The sequence below is a fragment of the Tinamus guttatus genome, unplaced genomic scaffold, assembly GCF_059628265.1.
Source record: "Tinamus guttatus ecotype Peru unplaced genomic scaffold, ASM5962826v1 Tinamus_guttatus_pri_ptg000628l, whole genome shotgun sequence".
Classification (NCBI taxonomy): Eukaryota; Metazoa; Chordata; class Aves; order Tinamiformes; family Tinamidae; genus Tinamus; species Tinamus guttatus.
Window position 1 is genome coordinate 430723 of NW_028289162.1, and position 15191 is coordinate 445913.

General features: G+C 40.7%; 1 protein-coding gene across 1 annotated transcript in view; it reads left to right on the forward strand.

The window, feature by feature from the left end:
- Positions 1-15191, forward strand: part of MED13L (mediator complex subunit 13L) — a 177858-nt gene that overhangs the window by 12921 nt on the left and 149746 nt on the right. The window contains exon 2 of the mRNA XM_088535278.1: positions 3525-3762. Within this exon, the coding sequence (XP_088391404.1) occupies positions 3525-3762 (238 nt within the window). The remainder of the gene's footprint in view (positions 1-3524; positions 3763-15191) is intronic.

Here is a 15191-nt window from a genome sequence, read left to right on the forward strand (position 1 = left end):
GGTTGAAATAAAGTCACCTAGAAGGAAGGACATCTGGGTTCTCACTCCTCTTCAAAAGGCTTCAAAGGTTTGTGCTATTCTTTCTCTGGCCGTGTTTCTGGATGAAAATGTTGGCAGGACTATGTCTTTATTAATACCTGTTTCTTGGGTTTGTTTCGAGTGTGTTCAAATGCCTATGTGGAGTTTTAGGTGTGAACTCTTGCACACTGGCAGCAGGTTTTGGTTATGTCAGAATCAGATCATTTAGTGCCGTGAGAATTTTTACTGTAGAGTCTTGTCGGAAAATGTGGGTGTTAGGTTAATGCTAGAGATCTGGGGCACTGGTGGTGGTGTCTTTCATTACATTTTGGTTTTGTTCCCTTTCAGGCCTGGTGAATTTAGAACAAGCTGGTGCATCCAGTGCATTTAGAACAAGCTTCGTATGAATATCTCGCTCTGCATCTACAGAGTTAAAAGAAAATATCTGTTCTTCTGGGAAGTTGAATCCATTGCAGCACCCTCCTGGAAAACATATGTTCCTTTATAAACCAAAGCACAAAGTCTTTTGCGTAAAGCATGATTTACTATCAGCGTCGGTTAGCTCTGAGTATTTGCAAATTCATTCTTTGCTAGTCCTGTCAGTGCTGTTCGTACGTTGCAGCAACCATCCCAAGCCAATGTGGAGCATGTAGGAAAAGCTGCAGGACCGATGGGCTACAGCAGCGGGCAAGGTGGTCACTTCAGCCCATGCTCGTATCTGCTCAGCTCCATGTGACCAGCAGCCTGGTCAGCTCGGTGCTCGTGGCTTGGGCCCTGTGAGTACGAGGGGCTGCTCCAGCGCAGGGTCCTGTTCAGAGAAGCAGCTCTGCTCACCCTGCCCAGCTCTCCCAGCCTCTGCCTTCCTGGCTTGAGTTTGATGAAGCAGGCTTTGGGGCTGAGCTGCATTGAGAGAAGAATTGCTTAATAAAATGCCTGTGGTTTTTAGTTGGATCATCTCCCTAGGCATTTTATGGCAGCACTGCCATGAAGTAGAGGGCTTCTTGGGCTGCTCCAGGACCTGCATGGGTGCAGTCTAATGGTCTGTGCTTTCTGTTTGGAGCCCGTGGTGGAAGGGGAGATCCTGCAGTGCCTCTCTCAGCTATCCCTGGGCTTAGTATTTATGCCACCTATTAAAGCTTCAGGCAGAAATGAGTATTTCCAAATAAACGCAGACTCTGCCATTTTGACCAGGCGTGAGATGGAATTTTACTCAACTCCAAAGCCTGAATGCCCAGTGCTCGTCCTCTCTGTAGGAGGCGTTTTCTGTGTGGGTTGTCATTGGGTTCCCCGTTAGCCCTAGCACTAGTCATTCCTCACAGCCTGTAGTCCAGAAGGTTGTTAGAGCAAATTTAAATTGGGCACAGATCAGATGGTTTCTGTGTGCTTTGCTTGACTGCACTGTAATGAGGATGGAAAGTGAGGGGTTAATCCTGCTGAGTTACCAGAGAGCTGGAGGAGCTTGTCGGTAGAAAAGAGCAGAAGCTCTCTGCTTCAGAGTAAAAGTTATTCTGTTTTGGTGCTTCTTTCCTTTTTTTTTTTTTTTTTCCTATTTTTTTCTTCCAAGTTTATCTCATGATCCTGATGGGTTATGACATGTAAACATGTTTCCCTGCAGCTGAGTGGTTTGTTGGACTTTCCCTATCACATGAAGGATGGTAGATGTGTCCTAGAAGTGTGCTTGCAGGACCACTAGTTGTGGAACAGAATGTTGCTCTGCTGGGTAATATTTAGGCAGAATAAGGTGAAATTCTTTTAAAGGATATACTTGCAAGATCAAAGAAATACAAGTATTTTTTTTTGTCTGTGTTATTGATATGATGGAAACCATATCTACTTAGCAAAGTAGATTTTTTTAGGGAGGGATAGTGAAGGAAGTTTGTGGACTTGGAGGGGGCTCTTTCTATGTATGAAATATTATATGGATTTTGGATGGAGTAGTGCAAGACAGGAGATTAAACTTCCTTCTCCAGATGATTAAAATGAGAGGAATATATATATATATATATATAAAATATTTATTATCTTTAGGAGGAAAACTTGACCCTTTTCGTCATTCATATTCTCTGTATATTGTGTCTGCAGAGATGAAAGGCAGACTTGCTGTTTAAATACAGCTTAATTTACTACTCATTCACTTCCAGCATGTTTCCACAGCACTGCTTCATCTTCCTCTTGTGTCTGGCAGTGACTTTTCCTGTCAGAGGTTTGTTGCTGTGTTTGAGTGTTTGCAGCTCAATGCTGTGGACTTGGCTTTTCTTTGGGATCACAAGAGCTGCGTGCCCTGGTAATTTCCCCGCTAGGAATGCTTTAAATGAAGTAACAATAAGTAACAGCAGGAAGAGTGTGCTAGCGTGTGTTAGAAACCCTGATACAGGTCCACGGTGAATGCTGAGCATATATTTACCACTGTTTTGGTAACTTTACCCGTGCCAGCTAGATCAAAAGTCGCTTGAGAACTTCCGCTTGTGCCCTGGGCTGGCTCCCAGAGCCAGAGGTGAGAAGGAGAAGCAGAAACAGCCCTGGGGATGAGCTGGGAGCAAGGAGAAGCAGGGAACCGGGCAGCAGGGCAGGGGAGAGAAGGGTGAGGGAAGAAGACGGTCATAGAGATTTAAAAAGGAGCAGTCTGGGTATTTCATAGAGAAGAGAAGATGGGAGGGGAGAGCTCTGAGATTCGGCTATTTCAAAAGAAAATAAATGAAAATAAATCTTGAAGCATTGCTCTGCTGACCTGGTTCTAGCTGTCAGCTCTTCTGGGCTTTGAGCTCTTCGGCTGCCCAGCAAGTGCTTCTTGGCTCGGCTGCGCGAAGCACCTGCGCGTCCTCGTCCTCCCCTCGTACCCAGGAAACCTCCCCGAGGCTGCAAAGCTGTTTTCCTCCTCTCCTTATCTGCCGTGGCAGTTAATAACAGGGTTCTGGCTGCACAAGGAAAAGTAAATCGCAGTTCTCCCCTTTATGCTTCCCTTCGTTTGAGAAAAATGAGAATAAAAAGCATGTGGTAAATATGTAACATCGCAATCTGAAGCCTTTATCCTTGGGTCATACGTTTGCCCATGTCCTGGAACAATTTCTGGTCATGACTACCAAGTTGTGAACTTTCTGGACAGATGGTGAACTTATACTGCCCTGTGTGGGGGACCAGGCCTTTTTTTTTTTTTTTTTTTTTTTTTTTACAACTGTAGTAACTCAGCTGGATATGAGTTTGGTTACAGTGAAAAGCCTAAATGCAGGGATAAGCCATGTTTTTACTCAATGCTGGTTCCAAAATTCTTCTGTTTTTTCCCTAGGGAAAATGAGAAAATACAGGCATTGTCAGCGTTCGTGTGTGCTTTGTGTGGCATTTTATTTTTTTATACTTTTGATTGTTTAGAGCTGAATTCTGTGAATTTAAATGACCAACTGAAACAAAACAAACCAATTCTAGTATTGTAACTTGAGTCTCAAATCAGTGGATTTAAGCTTTTTTTTTTTTTTTTTTTTTTTTCTCCCCCCCCCCCTCCACTTTTCTAGGCTGAACTCACTGGCATCAAATGGCGTAGGTACAATTTTGAAGGGCATGGGGACTGTGGCCCTATCATTTCAGCCCCGGCGCAGGATGATCCGATCCTGCTCAGCTTCATCCGTTGCCTGCAAGCCAACTTGCTCTGCGTGTGGCGCCGCGACGTCAAACCGGATTGTAAGGAGCTGTGGATATTCTGGTGGGGTGATGAGCCAAACCTGGTAGATGTGATTCATCATGAACTGCACAGTAAGTTGTTCAATTTCTTCTCTCCTTGCTACTATTTTTTTCTGTCCTCAGTAGATAAAGGACCCTGTTGTTAAGGGATTTTAACTTGCTTCTATATTTGATTTTTGTTACAACTTGTGTGTTAAGACCTAAAGAAAAAAAGCTTATCCCTTTGGCTTTTTGGGTGCAAGTGACATGCAGGTGGATAGCAAAACAAAAATTGAAATGAACTTGAGTCCCATCCAAGATTCTTCCATAGTTTTTTTTTTCTTTTTGTGAAATCCCACAAAAAATAAATTGTTTTTCAAAGCATTTAAAAAAAAAATCTTTCCTAAGACAACAGTTGATAGAATAAAGACACTTATCCTAGAAAGTGAGTTAAAGCTGTGTCTGCACAGCTCCTCCAGGGTGTTCTGCAAGGTCACATTTTGCCATGTTGACCTCACTGGAGGATTTGAACCAAAATAGAGACAAGATTCAACAAGCAAGTAGGATAAAGAGGAGGAAGGAGAGAGATAGGGTAAGGTAATTTTGGTAACTTTGAACATCTGTACACTTAAAGCAACTTGATTGTTCTCACTGTCTTTATAGTGTATATATCCTTAAAATGATTGACCAAGGTTGACTTCACCTGATGTCATCCTTATTTTTTTTTTCCACTATATCTACTATATGAATATTGCTTATTGATGCTTATTGATTGTCGTGTTGCTGTGAGGAGACCTAGCTTGCCTGAGGACTTTGCCTTTTAAATCCTATTTTACCAGGCTGCTTAAATAATTGCTTCTATTTTACCTTTCTTTTTTGTCTGGAAGAGCAACACCAAAATTTCACCAATCCTGGAAATAAACAAAATAACAGAATAAGCTTGATAATGTCAAGGATCTTTTGTTGTTGTTATTTTAGTAATAAATCTTTGGCGTGATAGCCTTTGGTACCTTCTGTTGGCTGGGTGATTGGAGAAAAAAAAGAAAGGGGGGGGGTAGACCTATATGCCAGTAGAAATATGCACCTTTTTTTCTTTTCTAATTGACTTTTATCTCCTCATCCTCCCCATCCCTGACCTCCGTATTTTTGAGGTCTGGCTGGATATGTTGGTTTCCTTATTTGTTCTCCATTTTTATTCACCTCTCTTCAGACTCTTGCAAATTTTCATATTTTTGTGCCTACCAGATTGTTTATTTGGTAATATAAGCTATGAAATCACAGAGATGAAACACTTTCTGTGTATCTTCAGGCGGATTTCATGCAGGTAGCTATGTGATCATGTATAATTAAAGAGATAGATCAGAAGTGCTTCACCAATCCATTCCACTCATGTAAATTTTTTGAGGCACCTGTTTTGAATGAAGGCATGGGTAATATTTCTCCTAACCCAGAAAGCTATAATATATGTTTTTCTCATTGTGAAATATAGTTTATTTAATGTTTCAAATGCAGTATATAGGACTTAAGTTTCTTTTTATTAGGGCATTGAAGGTAATAGCTTCTGTTGCTCTTGTAGGTTGTTTATGTCATATGTGGTTACAGTCCTGTAATGCTGCTTCTGGAGCTAATGGCATATTGAGACATTTAATGTGTGAAAAGCTGAACCTGCTTGGCTATAGTGTGGGATGGAATATAGCAAATACAGAATCACATAACTTTGACTCAGGATCAATAATATTTTGGCCTGCCCCAGAATTATAGGGAGTTATCCATGTCTGAGCCTTCTGCACAATGATCTTTAAGTGGGATTAAACCTGGAAATTGTTTTGAAGCTGTTGGCAGCAGCAGTGTGACACCGATGTCCATAGCCCGAGCACGTGTTCAACAACACTGCTCCTGGCAGTGCTGAATGAGTTAGGTCTGCTTGGGCATAGCAGTGCTGTTGCTCTGAGTGATCTTTACTTGAAATGCTGTCCCAGATTTAAGTAGGATAATGTCTGCAGGAAAAGGATTCTGCAGAAGGACATAAAGGGGTGTACAAGCAGAGGATGGAGAAAGGAGTGCTGTAGTTCATATGGGGAATGAAATACAGGATGATGGGAAGGAGGTGGAAATCTATTCCTGCTGTCAGGATGCTGCAGGAATCTGGGAAGTTGTCTTCTTCCTTACTCCCTCCCACTTGTAAGCTTTGCAATTCTGTTATGTTTATAAATCAGATAATGCTTATTTTACTTGCGGCATACTTAAAAAAAAAAAAAAAAAAACTGTAACTGCTGTATTGACTTAACCAGATTATCATTCAAAGCAATTTAAATTGTAAAAATGTTATAAATTCTACAGCTACTGAGGCTGTCTTCCTCCTTTCAGGGCCTTTGAAGAGTTCAGACTTTCCTATAGATAGAATACTGGTGCTAAATTCTGCTAGAATGAGGCATTTGTGTCACTGATTCCTTGAAAAATGCCAAGGATGTTGCTCGAGGCTTTGTGTCTGCTTTCATTTTCCCCATCATGCCCCCCCATTCTTTCCCTCCAGCATCAAGTCACAAAAAAAGTAGTAATGTTTTTTTTATTGTGTAAGCAGACCACAAAACTGAAATATTTGAAAGTCAAAATTAGTTGCACTTTCATAAACTTGTGTTCTCTTGAAAATGCCTCGAATTTTGAGTATGAGTATACAAACAAAACTAAACAACTGAGTGCAGCACAGTAATTTACCTGCCTGTCAGCTGAGCCACAGCAGTGCAGTGTGTGGCATGAGAGCTCTGCTAGGGTAATAAAAATGTAGTGGTTGCTTTAATTTGCATGTTTGTCTTTTCATATCCATTCAAGTCTAAATTAAAATTATTGATTTCTCTGAATAAGCCATGCAATTAAACAATTTTATATGACACTGAGTGCTTAGTTTAAATGAAAAACTTTTAAGTGTGTCTTCAACAAAAGCCTCAGTTTAGAATTCTGATTTGTTTAACCTGTGTGGGTTACCTTATCTTTAAACCACCTAGGAGGTGCTCTAGATAAAATGGCAAGTAAGAAACTGACTTTAAGTATCTTCAAATAATAATAGGGAAAAATCTTAGTTATAAATAGGAGCCCCTATGACCAATTGTTTATGCAGCAGTTTTCCAATAGCTTAGGTAGTTAAATGTCATGGGAGATAAAGTAAAAACAGTTATTTGCAAAACAGCAGTGGGTTTGTAAGGTGCTGGATTAGACAGGTGTGAATTACAGAGATACTTGTATTTTATAGGTGTCTTGCTGGATGCCTCCTTCTTCCTGCCAGCGTCACTGATTGGGTTCTGGTTTGTGTTTTGGTTGTTATATATTTGGACTTTACATTTGAAGGAATCTGTCGTCTTCTGTCTTAAGTGAAAAGCTCATTGGCATGGGATCAGTGAGTGGAGGAAAGGACTGAGCATTTTTACAGGCTTGAAGGAGTTGGACCGTTTGGATTTGTGAAAGCGTGGCTTTCATAAGGACAAGTACTGTTTGACGTTAGCCCAACAGCACGGAGAGTTTATGGATACGGTCACTCTGTCTTTTGCATCTGTGTATGTGGGACAAAATGCTTTACCCTAAGTATATGGGGGATATGATGTGTAGATCTACTGAAAATATATATAGCCCTAGTGACTAAACATGACCTTAGAGATGGGCTCCGATCGGTCAGAACACTAAATGGCATCTTGAAAGCAGGTCACTGAGGTTGTGGGCATTTGATACAAAGATGCCATTTCTAATTTCAGATCGTTTCCCTGAAATCAGCCTTTTTGGGGGGGTAGGTATTTCGGAGTGCTGTTGTGGTGTTGCTCTAGGAAGTTGTCCAGAGAAAATGTGTTTGAGGAACTGTGTGTGTCAGTGAGAAACACCAGACACTGCTCTGCTCTCAAGTTATTTCCCCAATGATGGGGTATAGCTTAAACATTTAAGACTTAAATAGTCAGTGTGTTTTTTCAAAGTTCATCAGGTATTTTAAGTAGAAAATGGAAATTCTGAATTTTCTATTTTTATTTTTTTTTCAAATTCTGCTAATGTTATTTTTTTTCTGTGAAGTCTTGGTTACTTTCCATTTCAAGCTGAAATAATCCATTTTGGGTCTTTTCAGGGTGCTCTGCAGCCCTTAGTGGTTGATTTGCAGTAGTTGTATGTGGTAGGGAAGACTTCCAGGAGTTACAAAATACACTGGCACATAGCAGCTCAGAGTATATGTTAATTACTGAAGGAGGTGGCATTCCTCTTGGACTGAATATACTTTTAAGTGTGTGCAGCAATGATTAAAATCAAAGATATAGACTCCTTCCTGTGGAGTAAGCATGCAAATTAATATTGGCTTTAATGGAAGTGCTCTTAAACCTTGCATTCTTTAGGAGCTTACGAACACAAGCATACAATAGTAAGATGATATTAAGACAATTGGTAGTAATATTAAGATTTTTTGTGAGTGTCCTTCTAGAATAGATATGGTTTATAACTCTTCCCAGGCCTTGTAGCATTTGGAATGAGAACAGGCACTACGTGAGAAAGCAGTTTATGAACAAGGAATACAAGGAACCTCACATGAGCTGAAACGTAACTCTTTTTGATGGCTTTTTTCTTTAAAAAGAAGCTACCAGTGCCAGAGCGCTGAGTGCCACTTATTAATGATTGGAAGTTAAATTTGGAAATGGTTAATTACCCCTGCTCGAGAATGGAATTAGCAAGTAGATTCATATGGCAGAAAGCTTTCCTAGAATATTAAGTTATTGGAAAGGCTGTCTCTGGTCTGATTATTTTCAGGTAGATAAGTCATTTACATTTTCTTAAATGCGTAGCATAGATTATTTACAAAGCCATGAAAACAAATTAAAACTTTTAAAAATCTTTCAGAGATGAAGAGATTTAAAACTGGATTTGTCCTTAGTTTGCAGAATGTTTGTCAGCCTTTTATTTGACACTGTTAGTTGGTGTCAGTGATTGCCAATGAGAGTTTACTTTGGGCAAAATAAACTTTTTGTAATTTTTTTTAATTAAGGAGGTATATGAAATGAGGTTGCTATACTATCAATTGGAATTGAGGAAATGCTTCACAAGAAAGTGCCAGGTCCTTTTATATGCAGGAAGCTGACAAAAGGCTGTGCAAGATGTGTTCATTTTATTGCGTTTCCTTCCTTAAAACTAAATACCCTTTTTGTGCCAGTTTTCCCTCTTCTGCTTTAAAATGAGCTATTGGTTATGAACAGTTGGTGTGAGAGTTGTTTAAAGGAATCTTTGTGTGTGTGTGTGTGTGTATATATATATTATTTTTAGGAATCAGAGTGCTTTTAGTTTTGCCTGTCTTACTTCCCTACTCTTCCTCATCTTAGGAGGGAGTCTGTGTTGGGAAGGAGATCAAATGAATACCCATGGAATTCCTGGATTGGAGATCAAGTGTAGACAGTGTATTCTGACATCCTGTGTTTTACCTTCTGTGATATTTTACTCTAATATGAAGGGGGAAAATGGACTCAAGGGACCTGTATATCATAGTTTGTCTGTGTCTCCTCCCCCTCCCCACTTTCATTTTTATGGGGAAAAAAAAAATCATATTTGAGAATTTGGGGTTTTCCACTTAAAATTGCGATTACCATTTACAGATAAGATGAATACCAATTGCAGAAGGGAGAAACTATAGATTATTTATTAAATGCCAATATTTATTTCTTCACTAACCTTGAAATAGTTGAAATTTTGGGTAGTCAATCGTTAAGTTTTTTTGTCAGCACAATTAGGCATTTTTTTTTTCAGTTTTTGTTGAAAAATGAATTGTAAAACTATAATAGTGCTGTACTGTGGCCACTGCTTAGTAGTTCTTTTGCAGAACTGCTTCAGTAGAACTAGGCTCAATGGTAGGAGTCTGCTTTTAAGGAAGGAATGGAATTGATGTTATGGATTTGGTAAGTAATACCCAGAAATAATTGGAAATCCCAAGGCAGGTTATAATAGCTTGGATTCCCTTCCGAGTCAAAGCCAGAGTGAGGCCTTGCTAAGGAATCGGTGGGAGCTGTGGGTGCGCTGTGCCGGGAATTAACTTGGAGTGGGGAGACCAAACTGAAGTCCAACTTTGTGGATGTAAATAAAATTGATGTGGTACCACAGGCAATGCGGTGAACCATGTAATTAGTTTTTTTCCATGAAAAATGAGGCCTTATACTGCAGCTGCAGCAAAGCAGTATGTAAAGACTTTATATTCTAGTTATATGAAAATTAAACAATCATTAAAAGATTGTATTTTTAAAAGTGCTGCTCGAGGGGGAAAATGAAAAAATCCAATCAGTAGAATTTATTTTTAGTGACGTGTTGGGCAATATTCTCCACAGTACTTGATGTTTTTTTGCTTCAGGGCATTTTTTTTCCCAGTGAAACGAACTCGCTTAACTGTGCAAAGTAAATCTAAGTTAGCTTCAAGTGAAATCTGCATTAATAGATCTCATTACTGATGTTTGTATTTTCATGTTCTGAGTAATCCTGAGAACACCGGATAAGCCTTAGTGGTAAATCCCATCTTTAAAATAGATGAAGTGCTACCTTCACCTGCATGAGTATATATGATTGTGTTTTGTTAGGGCAATGTATAGAACAATTAATGAGCTTCTAGTGGGTTATGCACGACACTGCTGCCAACAGAAAAGACAGGCACACTGTCAAGCCAAGCTGTAGTTTCTCCTTAGAGCGACAGCTTTTCCACTGTGTAAAGCCGTTTTCCTTATTTTAGCGTTCCAGGTAAAGGTTTTAAATGCTGATACAAAAGAGTCTTGTTGCAAACTGGTGAGATATGTTTCATTTAAAGTAGAGCTAATTAAGTAGATTTAATTATACATGTGTGCTTTATTATCTGAGGATTTGGCAGTAATCTGTATTGCAAATACAGTGGACACCTGGAAACATGTGCATATGCTTTTTTATTAAGGTTTGATCAATGGTGCAAGATACCAGTGATTGGCTGTGAAACTTGCGAGGTGGTAGAGCACACTGAGGAGGAAGGTTTTTAAAGACCTTCATTCCCTAATGTTTAATTGAAAGTACAGGATATGCGGGGTTTGGAATAGATCATTTCCAAAACAGCATGACATGCATGTAGAGACCAAAAAATATTTTATGCAAATTCTTGCATAAAATTAAGGGGTGGAAAAAATGTGAAAATGTTGGGTTGTAGTACATAAAATTATTTAAGAATCAGATTGAGTTCTTACCTTTGCTCCTTGCCCAAGGGTGCCACAGGCTTAAATAGAGAGTGGGAGGGGTTTTGCCCTTGGTTTAAAAATTAGCTTCCTGCAAGAAGATTGTGTTGCAATAGCTCATATAATGGCAGCTAGAACTTGAACTTCCAACGAAAAAGCATATTAAAATCTTCTTGATACCTAAGTAATTTGAAGGAAAATCATGTACTAGAGAGAATGCATGCTGCTGAAGTGTTCTTGACATTCCTCTTAATCTAAACCAGGCTTTAAACTTTCATTTTCAATTAAGCAGTGTATGCGTAACTTGTAATAAAGCTACCTGGGCTGAGTCTGTGGGAGAGCAGAGACTTTACCATCGTGATCCCTTTAGTCCTGTAAATGCACTTTGATTGTCCCTGAATTCTAGTGTCCTGGCCTAGGTGCAGGTTGGTGCAAGACCATCCCCCACTTCCAGCTCCTTTTACGGATCAGGACGAGGGGTGAGAAGATTTGCTGGTTCAGGCATTTCTCCTCGATGTCCTGTTACTACAGGACGTTACTGGAGAAACATAATTGTAAAATTACCAAACTGCTGAGTGTTTGTGGATATATTTAGTCTTTGGGCAGGGGATGGAAGGTGGCAGATTTGGCAATTTGCAAACAGGGCTTCAGGAAGACTTCGTATATTTGCATAAAGGCATTTCTCTTCCCTCTCTGGCAAATCCATGGAAAGCATATTTTAAAGATTTACTTCCACAGTAAGAAGAGGCTTAGTAGAGTCCTTGGAAGGTCTGTATTGGGAGGCTGTGCATTTGAAATGTTTCATGAATAAGAAAAAGAAAGGGAGGGGAGATAAAGGTATGTGTGAGGGTAGCTAAATCTACATTCCCACCCTGAGTTAAAGATGTTTAAGAATGATCGGCTGGGCAATAAAATAATCAAAATAACTTGTCATCGCAGCTTGCAGTGTTGCCAAGGTGGGTCAGAAAGAACAGACTTGTTTAAGGGCTGGGAGGCTGAATTTCTTGCAGCTCCCTCCTATGCAGACCAGCTGCTACCTGGGCAGGGCCCCGCGCTGTGCGTCTTCACTGGCTAATTGGGAAGCCCAGGCAGAGGGTTAAGCTTCCACCTTCGCTTCGGTAATGGAAGCAGTTGGCATCTGACTGTCCCCAGGGAGAGGTGCTAGTTAGTCAGCACAAGCCCCCCAATGAACTGCTGTGAGGGTGGAAGCCCGTAGAGCCAGAGGATCTAGATGGCTTTGTCATAGAATCACAGAATGCTCAAGTTCGGAAGGGACCTCTAGAGATCATCTAGTCCAACTCCCCTGCACACACAGGGTTACCTAGAGCATGTGGCACAGGACATCCAAGTGGGTTTTGAAGATCTCCATAGAAGGAGACTTGTCCAAGTGCCCTGTGCCGGCGCTGGAGACACCAGGGAGGGAACAAGCTGTTTGTGTCCCCACCTATGCAGCCGCTGATCTCTTAAAATTCATGAGAACTTGCTTTGCTTTGGCAGTGCTCATCCTTTGCCAAATTGGACAGAAATTAGTTAATGGAGGCCAAAAATAGGGGGAGATAACTAACTCAGTGCGGGGAGAGATGGGCTGCATTAGGAGAGAAAATGTGATGGTATCTTTCTTGTAGGCTTTTCTCTGTGGAGTTGAGAAAGCCCACAGTTGATGGGATTAGGAGCAGATTTACTGCTCTTAAAATGTGCTTCTGGAGGAGGTTTGGTATTTAAGACTGAGGTCTGGACAGGCTGGATTTTCAGAGATTCTGCAGAAAACTCACAGCTTGCTGGGACAGTAAAAACAAAGTAGTCCAGGCTGTCATTACAGAATAACAGCTGTGGTCAAGCGTTGGCAATTCCACCTTAGTATGGCCATGTTATATTTTGTCTGGAAAAAGAAAAAAAAAAAACAACCCACGTTATAGATTTATTCAGTCAAAAATACAGTTGGGAATTTATACTGCTTCAGTGTTGGTGAAGGTCTTAGGGGGCATTGTAGATAACTGCCTTGACATGAGTCACAGGTTTACAAGGGCAATGCCTTTGTGAAAAAGCTGATGTAATCTCCGAGTGAATGTAAAAGGTATTTCAAGTTGGCCTAGAGGCTTTTGTGTCTGTGTACAAGGATTAGTTAAAATGCGCTAGATTAGTGCAAATGCAGCCCTGGTGGCTACAGTCACAAATATGGAAATTTAGATGCTGCAGAGTCTGGAAACAGCTGTTGCCTTGTGAATTTTAAGGACTGGAGATAAGGCTGAGCTGCTTATTGCATGTAGGCATTTCTGCACAGGAAAGAAATTTGAACGTAGGGAATTTGTGTGTGTTTGGCAGGAGCTCCTCTAGAAATTCAAGAGAATTTCCAAGCTGCTAAATGTGTTTGTATCTGAATAGCAACAATCTGGGAAGAAGTTGCCAGTGAATGTGACAGGCAAAATGATGTTTTTGAAAAAGCTTGAGACTGGTCAAGCTGCCTCCCTTGGGACCCCCCAGGTACCTTGTCCTGGGCAAGGCGGGGGGGTTGTGGTGGACCTTCTGCCTTGCATTCACTGGGCCTGAGGTGCAAGGAGCACAGAGCATGTCTCAAATAAAGGGTTTGGTGAGAGTAGTACAGCCCTCGGTGTACTCACTTGACTAAAAAAGGAGGAAAAAGAATCACAAAACTTGATGCTTCAGGTGGCCATTTGAAAAACTGTAGAGGAATTTTTCCCCTGTCTGCCTCTATGTACTATATAGAAGAGAGTTTTTTTTTTTTTTTTTTTTGATCTTTGAGGCATGAGGAATTTGTCACTGGATGCAAGAATGGAAATGCATCAGCGCTGTGAGATTTTTATGGAGAAATTTCCCAGACTGAGCTGTGACGGGAACTTTGGGGTTTTTCTTGTGTGCAGCTTGGGCTGGAATCTGTCTGCTGGGCTAGTCTGGACACATCTCACCAAATTATTTCCCTGCTATTACAAGGATTTGACCGGCGGTGATACTCCCTCTTCCCTGTTGCGTTACCGTAAGTGGTGTTTTTCAGGGACAGGACTGGTGCGTGCTGAGTAACATCAGCCTCCTGTCGAGGAGGAGGGATTGGCTGTTGGGAGCCTTTGCTCCCTCCGCTGCTCTCAGTCGCTCTGGTTCTAGTCGGTGAGAGTTGGGAGGATGCTCTGGAGGTTACCAAAGCATTGGTGCTTTGTGTCGCAGTAGAGTTTTGTGGCTGGTCGCTTCCTTGGGAAATGCGCTGTGTTGTTGTGGAGTGGCTGGATGGTATCTGGGCTCGTGGGTTAGGGAACAAATGCAGTCTCAGGGATGCCAGCATAGGGAACACAAAAGCAAAAGGAGGCAGAGCTTTCTTGGAAGAGTTTAAAAAAAAAATCCCATTTATTTATTATTTTTGGCCAGCCTATTGAAAATGGGAGCCTTGTTGCAAGCGTCCCTCATTGAAGGAGCGCTGTGGCTGTTTGCATGCATCGCCGACATGCAGGCGCTCATGTAACAGTGATGCAGCTGTACAAAAGCTCTTTTTTGATTATTTGTTGGGAAATAAACTTACTAAGAAAGCATTTCTTTTAGTAACTTGACTTGCTCCATAGCATTCTGGCTGCTCGGTCTTTTCTGACACAAACAGTGCAACCAAAGGAAGCTTCAAATCAGTGTTGGACAGTGCATTCTATTTCTTGTTTTATCCCCTTGACATTCTCTGAGCAATGTGTGCCTCTTTAATGCTCTCAAAAAGACTGGAAGGTAGAAAATTATTGCTGTGTTCACAGGGGAAACAGGAGAGCTTATGGTCTTATGTGGTTATGTAAATTGACCAATCACAAATCTCTTGCTTGCCTCTTATTGCAGAGAATAAATTTTATTGAATTATTTTTCAACGTATGTCAACAAAAGTCACTGGAATCCAGAGCAAATAAGTGTGTACATTTTTCTACCTTTTTTTTTTTTTTTTTTCTTTCCTGTGGCAAGGGTGCTATTTCTGATAGTATGGAAATAAGGAGTGTAATTGCAAAGCAAATACTGCTTCTGTATTTAAATGATATTCTCTGCTCTGGCTGAGCAGCAGATGCAACGTTGTACTATGCTGTATTGGAATAGAATAAGGAAAGGCTTAGCTGAAAACCCTGTTCTTCCCAGTGGTATTCTTGAATATGCCTGGGAATTCTGTAACTGCAGAAGGCGTCCTTTCAAAGGAGACTCTCAGCTGCAAATTTTACAGGTTTACTTCGAGGTGTAGCTCGTTCATTGAAAGAAAGTAATTTATTTTTAAGGCTCAGTGCTGGATTTTTTTTTTGTTATTTATGTATTGTTTTGCTAGCATTATATTTTGTATGGGCAATGCTAGCAGCTTAAAAA